Source organism: Arvicanthis niloticus, chromosome 18 (genome assembly GCF_011762505.2).
Source record: "Arvicanthis niloticus isolate mArvNil1 chromosome 18, mArvNil1.pat.X, whole genome shotgun sequence".
NCBI classification, from domain to species: domain Eukaryota; kingdom Metazoa; phylum Chordata; class Mammalia; order Rodentia; family Muridae; genus Arvicanthis; species Arvicanthis niloticus.
In genome coordinates, this window is record NC_047675.1 from 52,022,074 (window position 1) to 52,038,678 (window position 16,605).

The window sequence follows — 16,605 nt, forward strand, 5'->3', positions numbered from 1 at the left end:
CAAGAAAGGGGTCAAATTTAAGCAACTTTGAGGTCTCAGCAGTGCCCACAGGGGCAGCTGGCGGGAGACAGGTGGCAAAGTCGGAGGGAGAATCAGGTCTCAGGTAACAAATGGACAAGTGCACAGTTTAGACAGGCACCTGGTGTATGGGGTACTGGCAGAGAGGAGAGTCTGAACAGCCGCGCCAGAGGACTAAAGAATGGGACAGCATGGAGTCCATAGGAAGAGAGCCAAGGGAAAGGGCCAGGGTGAGTGAACCATCAGCCACAGCCAAGAGAGGGTGTTTTGCAGAAGAGTCTTAAGTGGATGCTGGTCTACCAGCCAGATGGTGAGGGGCGAGTCTCCTGGCTTAGAACAGGAAAGCAGCTGCCAGCTGGGTGGTGTTAAGAGTCTCTTAGCCTGAGCAGTTTGGGGCGTTGTGATGTCTTGAAGGGGAGAGTACAGCTGATTCCTTAGTAGGTGCTCAGGCCATGGAGGAGGAGAAGAGCCACAGAAGGAAGATACAGGCAGAGAGGAAGTGGGGCTGTGAGCCCCTGAAAGGGAGCCGTGAAGAGATTTTGGGCCAAGAGGTAGCACAATGTGGAGGTGGGAAGCTCTGGGTACTTTGATCTTTGCAATGTAGGAAGTGGAGTTTTCGTCTGCCTCAGATGATGGATACAGACCAAAAGCTCCAAGAGGTGGGAACAGGTTCAGAATAGCTCTGCAGAGAGAGAGAGAGAGAGCCAAAGAGGAATTTAATTCTTAAAAGCCTTTCTGGCGAGTGAGGCTTCTCCCCTGGTAAGACATCTTGTACCTTGGGGGAAGGGTCTTGAAGGAAGAAGTCTGAATGAGGCGTCAGGACACCAACCTTCCTTTCCTACCCCTGCTGCACTCACTAATTAATATCTCAGACGTGTCACCTTGGCCTCTGGGGACAGGCTGTCTCTTTCCTCAGGACTAGAACCTTCCATCAGCTCTTTGAGCAGGAACATTCCATGAATCCAACAAGTGGCTGACTCATTAAGAGATTGGAGTATCAGATTAAAGCCCTTTGCCAACATAACCCAAGGTAAAGAGTAAAGCTCTGGGTGACCCAGACAGGAACAAACAGGGACTGGGGTGTGTGTGGGCACGGGCAAGCAAATGCCTGTGTGAACTTGCCGACGTGCACTTTGGGGGGCAGTTTTGGGAAGTGGGGGTTGTAAGGCTTGCAGTATGACTCCAGCTTGTTCTGTCTGTATGTATGTATGCCTATGTCTTTGTGTCTGTTTGTATATGTCTCTGTGTGTCCGTGTCTCTTTTCTCTGTGTGTGTGTCTAACTGTGTGTGTGTGCTTGTGTCTCTGTGTGTGTGTCTGTGTGACTGTGTATGTGCGTCTGTGTGTGTATGTGAGTGCCTCTGTCTCTGTGTGTGTCTCTGTGTATATCTGTGTGTGTGTCTGTGTATGTATGTGCCTGTGTGCCTATGCATTTGTGTGTCTGTGTCTCTGAATGTGTATATCTCTTTGTGTGTGTGTGTTTGTGTCTATGTATGTGTGTATGTGTCTGTGTGTGTATCTGTGTGTATACGTATCTGTGTATGTATCTCTGTGTATGTATGTGTTTATATATCTCTGTGTGTGTGTGTGTGTAGCCTCCATGCTCTGGGTAAACTGTCCTGTGCTACTCCCAAGATGCACAAGGCCCATCTGAGCAGAAGACTGACCTGAAAGGCCATGTCCAGCACCCTAAGGCCACTCCTCCACCCCTCACCAGCGAGTTCACTCTTGCCTCCTTGATGCCGCTGCTTCTTTTCTGTGAGCATAGGAAGCTTAGAAAAAAGTTTTCAATCCAAGATAAAATGCTCAGTGGCTGTGCCTTCAGCTGTAAGTCTGCTCTGTCCTTTTGTTTGTGTCCATCAGAAAGTCCAGCCAATCAAAACTAGAGGACTAGCAGAGTCACCCAACCTGGCAAGCGGCCCACACAGTCATGTGGAGTAAAGTTGGCCAGATGCCCCTTCCTGAAGGGTCCAAAGGCTGCAGCTGCAGGGGGAGAGCTGCTTCCTAGAGGGGCAGTCCTGCATATAATCCGCCCACTTGTTAACTCACATTTGCCCTGAGAAATCCCAGAGCCTGAAGTCTAAAGTTCTAGACACACCATCTTCAACAGGGAAAAGCACCAGAAAATAAAAGGAGTGTATTCATCTGGGTGCACGTGAAGGCTGGGGGCCCCTGGGGCCTCGGCAGCTCTGAGGTGCCTGCTGCGTGTATTCAGAGACTCGGGAGCACCCTGAGCTTGCTGGACAGGCTGTGACTAGCAGAGCATGTGGATTAAGACTGATCCTCCACGGGAGCTCACATTGTTTGGGGCGAGAACAGATACACGCTCCTTCTCAGAACAGAAACCAGGGCTTTCTGCGAGGCATGCACAGCCTGACTTGGAGATTTTGCTGGCCAGCCAGTTACGGGACAGAACTAGCCATGGGCTATGTGATTGCAGGCCTGTCTTAAGCCCATGAGGCAATGCCATGGAGCCATGTGGGAGTTATCTGCAGACATCGGGGGAAAGGAGGGGGAGGGAGCACTCCAACAAGGGCGCTGATCCTTGGGTAGTAGTCACGGTCATCGTCTTTTCAGTTGTGGAGACAAAACACGCAACCTTGGCAGCTCAAAGAAGGAAGGGTATGTTTTGGCTCATGACTTTGGAGGTTTTGGTACAGTCTCTGGTGACACTGATGCTGGGCCTGAGTGAAGCAGAGCATCATGGGAGTGGGAGCAATATGGAGGAGACACTGTTCAGCTCACCGTAGGCAGGAAGCAGGAGATACAAGCATAGATAACCCAAGGGCATGTTCTACTTCCTCTAACCAAGCCCCGCCTTCGACAGCTCCACAGTCTCCCTATAGATAATCCACTCAAATTTGGAATCCCTCAGCAAATCAAGCTGCTGATAGGTCAGAACCCTCATGTCGTACTAGAAGGAAGAAACTGAATCCAGCTCTCAGCTGCCTCGGGTAGACCTTCAGAGACATCTATATCATCCCTTCTCTACCCCTGCAACTCATGCCCCCAAAGTCACCTCCTGTGATAGTTGGAATAAGTATGGCCCCCATAGGTTCATATATTTGATTACTTGGTCACCAGTTTAGTGGAACTGTTTGGGAAGGATTAGAGGGTGTGGCCTTGTTGGAGAAGGTTTGTCACTGGGGAAAGGCTTTGGAGGTTTCAGAAGCCCACACTAGGCCCAATCTGCCTGTTGCCTGCAGGTCAGGGTGAGTTCTCATCTACTGCTCCAACACTACCTCTGCCTGCTGCCACACTCCCTACCTTGATGGTCATGGACTTACCCTCTGAAACTCTAAACAAGCCCCAGGTTAACTGCTTTCTTTCAAATGTTACCCCGTCATGGTATCTCCTCATAGCAATCAAGCAGTAACGAAGATACTCCCCCAACTCTCTCTATTGGCCAGAAAGATCAGTTTCTAGTATAAAACACCAATTTCACTTATATAAAGATGTCTCCACAGAGCCCATAGTCTCTCCCATCTCTATATGCTGCCTCTGCTGGGGAACTCACTTCACAGCTAAAGTTGAAATAACTCCCAAGGGGAAGAGTTGTTGAGGAGAACCCACTTCTTCTGACCCAGTGTGGTTCTCTCTCCTCCCAGAAGGGCATCAAGATAAAACTCTGACCCCTGTGCTGGTCACTAAATCCTGCAGAGTGACAGATCTGGGTCCTCATGAGCATAGCATGCACATGTGCCCCTCGAATTCATCAGCCTCACACACTGCAGACTACAGAACCAATTGCCGTTGTCACCTCCCACTTCTCAAGGCTGGAGGGTATTGACCTACTGAGCTTCGATGGGGCTCTCCTCCCAGCTTGCATCAGGACATCTTGCTGTGCTCTCACCCAGCCTTTTCCTATAGGTATGCATGTGAAGTGAGGGGCTCTCTCATATTTCTTCCTGTAAGAATATGAATACCTGGGGCTGGGAAGATGGCTCAGCTGGTAAAGGGCTTGCCTTGCAAGCATGGGGACCTGAGTTCCATTGCCAGAGCCCATATAGAAAACCAGGTGTGCAGATGTGCCAGCACACAGGTATGATCTCAGCACCGGGGAGGTTGAGACAGGTAGGTCATTGGAGCTGGCTAGCCAGCCAGCCTAGCTGATTTGGCATACTCTAGTTAATTTAGAGGTGCTGTCTCAAAAGGCAAGATCAACGATTCCACCTATAGCTGGCCACCCAAGTCCTGCTGAGTGGCAGGTCTGGGTCTGTGCTAGGTCCTCATGTGCACAGCATACATTCTGTCTTGTGTCCCTGGAATTAATGAGCCCAGCACAGACTGCAGAACCCAGCTACAGCTTTTGTCCTTACATTTATGGAGGCCGGGAAGGTCACTAGGAATGACACCCAGGTTAACCTCTGGACTCCACATACAAAAAGAACACTCATCACATCAAGCTAGAACCTCATTCCAACTTAATTTGTCTCCCTTAATTTCTTCTCCAGAGGTCCTACCTCCTAGCACAGCCACACTGGGCTGCAGGACTTCAACCTATGATTCTGAGAGGCATGCCATCACCCCAGCACACTCAAATCTCAAAATATCAAATCCCAGCCCAGAGCCCCCCAGACTGCCAGCTCTTCTGTCCTTACGGAGACCTAAAGTGTCCCACATCACAGCTGTTGCCAAATTCTCCGTGATCATGGGTGCTATGCTGTTGGACGTGTGTGTATAGGAACTGAATCTCAGCTACTCATTGACCCAGGACTTTGAGGCATTATCTCTTACAGCAGGTCCTGGCTATAAAAGAGAACACTTATGTTCACAATTATAATGAAGAAGAGAAGAGATGGGCATGTCCTGGCAGAGTCTGGTGTGGACACGGGAGTGTGACACCATCTTTTTCTCTTACTTCCTATTCTTCATTGCCCAGGGTCAGCATCTTAACTTCAGTGGTTCCCTGTTTCCGTTTTCTTCCTGAAGTCAGAAGCATGGCAGCCTCTCTGCCATGGAGGAACAGCTGGAGTTCGCTCTGATGTAGAGTCCAGAATTTCACACAGGGGATGGGAGTTGCTATATACTGTGATGCTAAATTCTATACCTGAAGGTCTCGGCCTATGAATGACTTCTCGTGTTTACAAGCTTTTGGTGTGCAAACCTTGTTCCTTGACTTAAAACTGCTGGTTAAATAAAATTGTCTACAGAAAAGTATTGGAGGGGTTAGAGGAAGGCAGGCTAGTAGTGACCTGGTTGGAGGAAAAGGGACTGAGGGAAAGAGGAAGAAAGGTGAGGGAGGAGGAAGCCACCACAGAACAGAAGAACATGCAGGAGAGGAGAGAGGAGAGCCGCCATGGGTTAGCTGAGCCATAAAAACATGGCCATGTGGGCTGGCCATTTGGAGCTTAGAGCAGCCCAGATGCAAGATAGTAATAATCTATAGGAAAGTAGATTCTAACAGCACGGAGGGTAGGCAGATGCCAAGCTATTGTGCTGCCTAAGGCATATTGCAAATATGAAGGCTGTGTGTGTCATTCATGTGGGAACACAAATGGTCTAAGGCAGGGAAGAAGCCCTGTGCTGGGATTTTTAGTAACTTATACTACACAGGGGTGGAGGTGGGTGTCTAGTCAAGCCGGGTGGACATGATGGTCTCGGGGCATTATCTAAGGATTGTCTTGGGACATTCAGGGCCTGGGCCTAATCTACAAGTCTCCTCCTCCCCTTCCCTTCATGCCTTAGATTCTGAGGGAACATTTAAATTAGAGTAAATGGAACAAAGATACTCAAATGTGTTTGGGGAGAGAAGTTACACTTGCAAATAGGCATACACAAAAGCTTCTTCCAAGCCCCTCATTTATGAGACAGTTCATTGGAATCCTAGTCTGAGCTGTGTCTCTATCAGGGGGATTCATCTTTGGGTTCTGTCTTTCCCTGGTAAGTCTGACTGGAAAGGAAAAGCTGGCCTGGATCCCTGAGCAGCTTCCTGTTGTGTCCCGGCTGAAGAGAATGAGAGAAACTTTATCCTTTAAGATACACAGTAAATTCTGCCTACTTGCATGAAGCTGTGCTCTCATCTGGTGAAGCGTCTACCTTGTACCTCAAAATTGGTGGCCAGTAAAGATTTGTAGACAAGCAGCCCCAAGCTTAGATACCTGAGAGAAACACCAAGACATAGCCACACAAGCCTAGATGTAAGTGTTCACAACAGTGTTATCCATGGCAGAGCCGAGCCAGAAGCAATCCCTGTGCCTATCAGTAGATTCATTGATAAGCAGGTTGGGATGCATTCATACAATGGAATATTATCCAGCCATAAAACCTGCCAACATATGGAAAACATGAATAAACCCCCACACTAAATCAAATCTGCAAGCCTACATATTTACATTACATGTCCAAAATGGGCAAATTGTGGGGACAGAAAATAGATTCATGGTTACCTAGAACTGAGGATGGGGGTGGGGTTTGTTTGTGATTGCAAATGTGGTTCAGGACTAGATTGGTGGGTAACAGATACTTTCAATCTGTGTTGCCATGATGGCGTCTTAATTTTATAATTCCCCTAAAAATGACTAGTGTGCACCAAAGGGGGCTGGATTTTGTGCTATGGAATTAGACCTCCACAAAACAAAGAAGCCAATTGCACAGCCTATGTAGCTGGAGCTGAGAACTATTGCCTCTCGCTCAGTGTGTTGGCATCTGATTTCTTTGTAGGAACCATGCCAACCTACAGCATCTTTGACTCGAGTCTTGACTCCCTTCCCCTCAGGGCTGGACCCTGTCTGGAGCATTTGCCACAGAAGTATCTGTGTTCTTTCTCAGACATTCACAGAGATTCATCTGATGGGAACTTTTAGAGGAAACCAAATGACTTTCCAGTCTCACTGGCTCATTCTAGAAGTGACTTCCACTGGAGAGACACAAACATCACCAGATTCGTCATCTTCTCCAGGGAAAGTCACAGATACCTCCCAACATGAAAGGTCTTTCTTGGTACCCAAATGAGCTGGCGGCTGAGACATACACCCCATTCATCCCTCATGGCCTGGGCTCCAGGTATTGTCTCCAGAATGATTACAATGAGGGATTCCTCAGAGGAGACAATACAGAGTGTGTCTGTGTAGGAAGAGCCTTCAGCCATTAGGGTGATTCTTGAGCACAGGTGTGATTATCCTATCATGCATGGAGGGAGAAGGGCATGCTCCCTTGTACACACACACACACACTACACACCACATGCTACACACACATCACACACATACCCTACCACACACACACATTACACATACCCCCCCCACAAACACATACCACACACCACACACACACACTACACACCACACACCACACACCACACACACACACCACATATCCCCCACAAACACATACCACACCACATACACACACACTATACACCACACACACCACATACTACACACACATCACACACATACCATACCACACACACATTACACATACCCACACACAAACACATACCACACACACACACAAACACATACCACACACACACACACCTCATATCCCCCCACAAACACATACCACACCACATACACCACATACACTCACACACAAACACATACCACACACACCACACATACCACACACACCACACATACCACACACACACACAAACACATACCACACACACACACACCTCATATCCCCCCACAAACACATACCACACCACATACACCACATACACTCACACACAAACACATACCACACACACCACACATACCACACACACCACACATACCACACACACACACACAAACACATATCACACACACACACACACACACACACACCACATATCCCCCCACAAATACATACCACACCACATACACCACATACTCCCACACATAACACATACCACACACATACATATACACACCACACATGCCCCCTACAAACATATACCACATACTACACACACACACACACACAGACACACACAGACACACACACACACACACACACACACACACACACACACAGCTTGGCCTGCAGTTTAGGGAAAGTAAAGCTCTTTAAAAGTTTCCCAAGCCAGGCGGTGGTGGCGCTCGCCTTTAATCCCAGCACTTGGGAGACAGAGGCAGGTGGATTTCTGAGTTCGAGGCCAGCCTGGTCTACCGAGTGAGTTCCAGGACAGCCAGGACTACACAGAGAAACCCTGTCTTGGAAAAAAAAAAAAAAAAAGAAAAGAGAAGAGAAGAGAAGAGAAGAGAAGAGAAGAGAAGAGAAGAGAAGAGAAAGAACAGTTTCCCAGACTTGAAGACTTGAGAGGAGTCTGAAGAGGGAGGCTGCCCGCTCACTGCAGCTCCTATCCAATGCCTGTCTGAGCATCACTCGGGCAGTTCATTGACTATAACCCTGAACATAGCACACAGTGAGAAGCATTTTCTCCCACTGAGTGTGTGTGTGTGTGTGTGTGTGTGTGTGTGTGTACGCACACGTGCATGCGTGCAGATGCTAACCACGTTCACACTCTGCTCTGCACTCATTCTTCCGCTAAGTTGGTTCCTTTTCCTACTCTTCCTTTATTAAACAGGGTCGTCTGGTCTGACACTTCCTCCCACTGCATGACTGAAAATCATCACAGGCGACAAGTGACAGTGGATTTCAGAGCTCATCGTCTTGCTCAGTGTCCTGGGGCAAAGCATAGCTGTCCTTGATCTCCTCTAGTCTTCCATGTTGTCAGTCTTCTGTGAGGCTTCAGGTTCCCTACTGTGCCCTGCTGTGATGCTTCAGAAGTGCCATTTTGTACATACATATTCTTAATCCATTTTGCACATGCATGTTCTGTAATCCATTGTGCACATGTGTGTTCTGTAATCCATTGTGCACATGCGTGTTCTGTAACCCATTGTGCACATGTGTGTTCTATATTACATTTTGCACACACGTGTTCTGGTATTGTCACTCTCAGAGTTCCTCAAGTACAGGGATGGTGCTTTGTACCTGGTCACAGTGCTCTGGACTGAGCCTCAGTGCTTCTCACTGACTCCCTGATGATTGACCTGCTCATAGGATGTGAGACATGACCCCATGAACAAGAGAAAGTCCATGCTGTGGTGTGTTTGGTTAAGCGCAGGATAGAAACATGATGCGGTCCCATGTCTACCATATGGATGTGTCAATGGGCAGCAGAGGCACAGGCCTGGAGAGACCCCTTTGTACTGCTCAGACAAAAGTCTGTAGGAAATGCAGCCACATGCGGGCAGTGGCAGCTCTGGCACTGTGGTGACCACAGATGGCTCTCCCTTCTACTACCTGGCATTTGACACACACTAGTAGACAATTTATTTTTTATTCACAGTGGTAGAAAATGTTAGGAGTGAGTTGTGTAGGAGCTGGAAAGACACATCAGTTGTCAAGTCACTGGTCACACAAGCATGAGGACCTGAGTTCAATCCCCATGTTAAAAAGGTGGGTCCTAGGGAGATGGCTCAGTGGGTAAAGTACTTACCATGCAACTGTATGGACCAGGGTTCAAATCCCCAAGACCCACATAAAAGGTATGGCAGCTTGCCTATAATTCTGAAACATGGGAAACAGAGACAAGAAATTGTCAGAATAAGCTGGCTAGCCAGACTAGCAGAATGGGTGAGCTCCAGGCTCAGTGAGAGATACCACCTCAATATACCAGATAGAGTACAATCAAGAAAGACATACGGAGTCAGTGTTGGGCCTCTGCACACATGTTCCCATGCACACATGAACACACACATACACATGCAGGAGAACTCTCATATACACATGTGCATATAGCTTGTACTCACACACATACATACATACAAACACACACAAACATTCACACAGGAGAACTCGCATACACACATGTGCACATAGCATACACACATACATATGTAAAAAAGTAATAAAAATAAAAAGATAGGCATGATGACACACACTTGCAATCCCAACAAACTGTCAAAGTCAGGCAGGTCCCTGGGCTTCACTGACCAGCCAGCCTCACATAATCAGTGAGCTCCAGGACACTGAGAGACCCTGTCTCAGAAACAAGATGAACCAAATCTGAGAGATGACACCCAAAGTTGACTTTCAGCCTTCATACACAGGAGCACACAGGTGCACATACATAAACACAGGAGAGCTCTCATACACACATGTGCACATAGCATGCACACATACATGCACACACAGAGAACTCTCATATATACATGTGCACATAAAACACACATCAAACACGTGCACACACATGCACAATGAGGAAATTAACATAATCAGGATCAAGACTCGGGCCAATGAAATGAGGCAGCGGCTTCCTTATCTATCGCTCCTTGTGAACATAGGTCCACGTTGCCCAAAGTGTGTTCCAGGGCACCCTTGTTCCCACCACAAGTGTCACATCTCTGACAAGCAGGGTGACTCACATTGCCCATGAACCTTGAATATCCCTACATCTTGTCTCTAGACTTGCTCAGCTGCAGAGCCACTTAGCTAGCATGCCGATGCCTCTTACACTTGGGGAAACACGGCTCTCTAACTTGGTGTTATTGTTTTTAGAGTATATCGTGCTGGGTTGTTGTCAAGTGTTTTTATTTGTTATTGGCAATGCTCCCTTGGTGAGAAGGACTTGAAGAGATTACAGAGCTGGAGAGTAGCTGTATGTAGCAGCATAGACATGGGGGATGGGGGAGTTGGAAGAACGGGAAGCAGAAACAAGGGCAGACACAGTCTCGTACACCTGTCAGCTCAGTGCTTGAGGAGACAGAGGCAGAAGGATCCCTGGGCCTTGCATGTCAGCCAGACTTGCTGAGTCAGTGAGCTCTGGGTTCAGTAAGAGACTCAGTCTGAAAACTGAGGTAGAGAATAATTGAGGAAGATACTGATGTTAACCCCTGGCTTCTACATACATGCTTACACACACATATACCACACACACATGTGCATACACATGTGCATACAAACATGCAGTCACACACACATGCACGTACACAGTGCTCACACATGTGCATATACACACAATGCACATGCACACATGTGCTCACTTGCACACACATACACACATGCTTACACACATGCTCACACACACACAGGTGATTTGGTGGCATTCTGTCTGTTCATGAAGCTTCTCAGCATCACCACTTGGTCCCGTATTGAATACCTTTCTCATTGTTGTTGGATACTTGTCAAGTATCAAGTTACTTGACAAGAAACAAGTTAAAGAAGGAAGGTTTATTTTAGCTCTCAGTTTGGGGACACAGGCCACCACAGTGGGAAAGGTACAGTGACAGAGGTGTGACACTGCTTGCAACTGGCTTTCCTTTGTTTCCTCTTTCACTCAGCCCAAGACTCCAACCCATGGAGTGGTGCTACCCACTTAAGGCAGGTTTCCTTCTTCACTTAACCCTCCCTGAAAACTTCCTCACAGAGGACACCTATGGTGTGTCTCTGTTGTGCCCTGGGTTTCTCCAGATCCAACCAAACATGACCTCTGCACTTTCATTAATAAAAACCATGGTTGAAGAAACCCACTAGGATCCTCAGTGAGTCCCCAGAGCCTTACCATGAACCTGTGCCAGATATTGTCTTTATTTATACTGCTTTTTAAACTATGACCTCATAGCAGAGATGGGGAGACTCTGAGTAACCGAACAGTGCAGAGCTGCAGGGGCTGAGCAAGTCTGACAGGCAGTCAGTGGAAATTAAATCTGCCACACTTCTGCTGGAAGTGGACTCACTATTAGGCTTTGAAAATTCACTGTAATTCAAGTCAGAAAATACTGGTAGGAGGGCCTGAAGCAAGAGGCCAGGCCTGTTCTTGTCTCTCTCTCATGCCCCTCTCCACCCTAGGGTACTTGCAGGGCCACATAGAAGCTTGAGTAGGAGTCACAGCTATGGTTTCCCCAGGGTCTTCCCACTTGGAAATGGACATGTCAAAAACCCGAGAATATATATCCATCCCAGTTTGGCTTGATGTACTCTGTGCAGCCAAGGATGAGCTTCTGGTTCTCTAGTTCCCAACTGCTGGTATTACAGGTGTGCACCACCACAGTTCAATTTATCCAGTGTTGAAGATGGTACCCAGAGCCGTGTGCATGCTAGGAACTGAGCTACATCCCAGTCCGGGCTGCATATCACTGAAACACAAAAGAGATTGGCTTTGGCCAGCCATGGTCTCATTTAGTCACCACCTTGAGTTGGGATTTTCCCCATAGAAGTAGGTTTCAGAAAGCATGCAAACTTTCGTTCAATTGAAACTGTTTAAATGACTGTTGAGGTTAATCAAAATACAAACAGTATGTTAAGCCCCTGTATCCTGTACCCCTGTTGTGATTCCAGGCAAAAGTGTTTCTCCATTCAGCCAAGTGCTGGGAAAGCGCCATGAAAGGCAAGATTTACATGTCTGCATCTGCCCATGCTCACACAGGATACCAGCTCTCTTGTCTTCTCAGGGTCTTGGAGAACATGGGCTGGTGCGGCCCAGTTGTAAGCTGTGGCCTGACTTCTCCAAATGACATGGCTTTCTGTGTCTGTGGCCTTTGACATAGTAGCTGCTCGTAGCTTGAGGCTTTGAGGGAAAGCTTGAAGGTGAGGGTGGAGGCCATCTGCAGGAAGCTGGGTAGAGCAGATGGAAGGAGAAAGAACGTCTATTTAGGTGTGATATTCAGAATAAGAGGAGAATCGTCTGCTTTTCAGAGCCAGGCAGAGAGGAACATCCATCGAGGACCTTCTAGACATCAAAGGTCTTCATCCCCTCCATGAGGAATCCCTAGGCCCTACTGCAACCCAGGAACATGCAAACACATGTGAGCTGACATACATGAAGTGAAAAGCCAGACCTGGTGGTGCACATATGTTATCCCAGTACTGGGAAAGCTGAGGCAAAAGGATCTTAAGGTCAAGACCAGCTTGAGTTACAGTAAATCCATGGCCAGCCTGGATGCCTTAGTAAAAGGCTGCTTCAATATTCAAAGTGGTGGCGAATGCTGGAGTTATGGTGGAGTCTTAGGAACTTGCTTAGCATTACAAGGTTCTGGGTTTGCATTCCCAACACCTCAGATAAATATGTCAGGCTGAGAATGTAGGTCAGTTAGTAGAGCGTTTGCCTAGTGTGCATGAAGTGCTAGGTTCAGCCCTGCTCTTTCATAAACTAGATGTGGTGGCACACAGCTGTAATCCCAGAACCAGAAAGGAACAAGTGGAGGCACCGGAAGTTCAAGGTCACCTTCAACTTCGTAGCAAGTTTAGTGGCACCCAGGGACATATAAGACCTTGTGTTTTAGCTTCTTCATCTGTTCTGGAAATATGTTTCTCAAACTCACCATGCAGATCACCTGCTGACGTCAGGTGCAGTCCAAGTATCTGCAGCAGGAGCCCAAGAGTTTCCTATTCATAAAATCCCCTAGGGCAGTGTTGAAGGGTGCTGATAGACCCAGACCTGGGCATCGCTCATTGTGGTCCAGTGTCCTCCGGGTTAGGAAACCTAGCACACATCTTCCAGCTGTAGTCCAGAGCATTGCCCAGCATCCCACCTGCCTGCCCCTGCATGGTTGCCAGGGATCCAACTATGGGTTCAGCCAGAAGTCTGAAGATGCAGCTAACACCCCTTCTCTTCTTCAGGGGAGGAGCGCCCCCGGGAGCCCCCGGGCCCTGCAGAGGCCCAGGCGCCAGCTGGGACGGAGGCTGGCGGGAGGACCAGTCGGCACCACTGGACATGTTCTCAGGAGCAGCTCAGGAAGGTCTTCTGGGGTGTGGCCGTTGTGTTCTGCGTGTGTGCCTCCTGGGCCGGCTCCACGCAGCTCGCCAGGTTGACTTTCAAGACCTTCAACGCACCCTTCACCCTGACGTGGTTTGCCACCAACTGGAACTTTCTGTTCTTCCCATTATACTACGCAGGGCACGTGTGCAAATCCACAGAGAAGCAGTCTGTGAAACAGAGATACAGGTAGGGACTCCTAGACCGTCGATCACTCACCTGGGGGCTGTTCTCCAAGTGCCAGGCAACCGAGTTGACCCTGGAGGCCAGCGCTGGTGGGCAGCGGGAGGGACCAAGGGTGAGACACTACAATATGCAAAATGCACCCGTTCTGTCCCGAGGTCAAAGACAGAAGTGCTAGGAACCAGGTGCTTGGGGTATTTCACTGCCCTCAGCCTCTTTCTGATTTCCACACGTGTCCTCTCTCATGTGAATGACAGAATGAATTTGAGCATCTGACAACAAGGCAGGGTGCATAGTTAACAAACTAGATCATCTCCCACAGAATGATAACCCACACCTCGCCATACAGCAGGCTCCCTGAGCCCTTCCTGAGAGCCATTGGTGTGACCCACAGGGTTTCATAATATTATTCCCTTAGTTGCTCTATGTTCAACATGGGCTGCAAACAAGGACCGGCTTAATCTTATTGTGGGAAATAATAAAAACGAGAGGGTCTGACAGGCTTCCTGCGCTACTGCCAGCACTGGTGGGCCACAAGGCCCCAGCAGGGTGTTCTTATCTCTGCAGACCCTCTGGTTCAGGGCCTCCAAGATGTCTCCACCCAACTCGATAATTTCCCTTGGCATGGTCGCTGCCAAGCCAGCCCCATTTAATAACCGCCCACCTCGAGGTTTGATATCACGATACCCAGTAACTTGGTAAAATCAAAATTCTTGAAGCTTATAGTTAACCAGTCAGATTTATATATCAGTAAATTCTCATTTCACAAGATGCCCACACAATAATTTCAAGGCCAATTGATAATGGTACAAGAATAGACAAGAATGGTACACCTAGAATAGACAAGTTACCCTGATCATTCTATCCCTATATGAAATCATATCTACCTATGGTTAGTTAAAGCCACGCTGGTTCAAGATCTTCTTCCTGTCCATCCTCCATCTTGATTATTCTCCTCCTCTCTTTATCTGTCTCTCTCTGCAACTCTTAGTGCCATCTCTCTTTCCCCTGTCCAACCACAGGCCTCTTACTGCACTAATATTTAAAGAGATTAGACAGGGAAAATCCTGCCACATAATCTGTCTTGCCTGAAACACTCAAGAAAGACTGTTGGCCTGTGAGACACTATTGACCCTGGAAAGCTGCTTGTCATCAGTCCCTGGGGTTGAGCAAAAGCTAGAAGTCATAGCCATTCCCTTCCATCCTCATCACCTTCCTCCAACCATACCCATCTATATCCATCTGTCTGTTACACGTCCCCTTAAGGTTGCTGCCTTAGGTGGCACCTCTGCTGCCATGATAAAACACTGACCAAAAACAACCTAGAGAGTGAAAGGAAACAATGTATTTGTCTTATGTATCTTTAGCACACTCCATCTTTGTGAAGATCCAGGGCAGAAGCTCAAGGCAGAAACCTGGAGGCAGGAACTGAAGCAGAGGCCATGAGAGAGTGCCGCTTACTGGCTTGCCCCCCCAAGGCTTGCTCAGCCTGCTTTCTTACAGCACCCAGGACCACCAGCCCATGGGATAGCACAGCCTACAGTGCACTGGACACTCCTATAGGCCAATCTGATGGAGGCATTGTCTCTGTTGAGTTTCCCTCTTCCCAGATGACTTTAGCTTGTGTCAGTTTGGAAAAAAAGCAAGGAAGGGAGGGAGGGAGGGAGGAACGGACGGACGGACGGACGGACAGACACAGTTGCCAAATCCTACGACCACCAACTTTAACTCTAACACCTGTCTGAATTTGCTACTAGAGGTCACCAGATAAGAAAGAGCATCACTGGGCCCAGGGAGAAAAGAAGTTGAACAATGATGGTAGTCTTTATTGGAACCAGATTTTATCTGAGGAAAATGCCTTTGTGTTCTCACACAGTTAGAGCTGGAATCCTTTAAAAATCAACCTGTAACACAGGACACAAATTTGAGAGGATGGGGCTCTGACGGTGTTTGCACAGAGCCCCAGGGTTAGCTTCCAGGTCTCGGGACAAGAACCCAGAGCCCATAGAGTCTTCCATGCTGACTTAAGGCAACAGTGCCTGAGCCAGCCAGAAATGGCTGGGGAGATACTTAATGCAGCAAGCACTTCTGAATAGCAGCCAAGACAGGAAGCAAATAGATTTAGGAACCGTGAGCGGGGGCCCAAGAAATCCCCACAGGCAAGAAGGAAATAATGTCCTGAGTCATGGAGAAAAGCAGACATCCAGGAAAGGATGCATCTGATGATTAAGTGGTCCTGAGTGTATCAGTGTGTAATTAGGAGACAAGACAAATGTTCCCTCCGGTTCCCATTAACCATGCACACAGAAAGAGTCCCTGAACCTCAGAGGTAGCACAGCACTGTCTTAAACACAGGCATCGAGGACAGTCCACATGGGGACAAGGGCTGCTGATACTTGGGAGCTGACACTTGGGGCGGGGACAGCCTAGCACACCTTAAACTGTTGGGTTGAAAAACACATGCATTGTCAAACTCAAGGAGGTCACAAGGTCACAGTGAGCAATGGAAATACCACATGGAAAGATTAGTCATATAGAGAGGCACCCAGGCCTAGACTCAGTCTACTGGTTTCCTGTGAAAGCATCCAGGAAAAGTCTAGAAAGTGGGCTGATGAGATGGCTCAGGAGGCACAGGCATTTGCCCTAAACCTGACAGCCTGAGTTTGATCCCCAGGGCTTACATGCTGGAGAGAGGAACAGACCTGTAGGAGCT

At 48.2% G+C, this 16,605-nt stretch overlaps 1 protein-coding gene across 3 annotated transcripts in view; it reads left to right on the plus strand.

The window, feature by feature from the left end:
• Positions 1–16,605, plus strand: part of Slc35f3 (solute carrier family 35 member F3) — a 248,782-nt gene that overhangs the window by 164,545 nt on the left and 67,632 nt on the right. For all 3 annotated transcript variants that reach the window (XM_076916058.1, XM_076916059.1, XM_034523148.2), the window contains one exon: positions 13,574–13,898. In XM_076916058.1, coding sequence (XP_076772173.1) covers positions 13,574–13,898 — 325 coding nt within the window. The remainder of the gene's footprint in view (positions 1–13,573; positions 13,899–16,605) is intronic.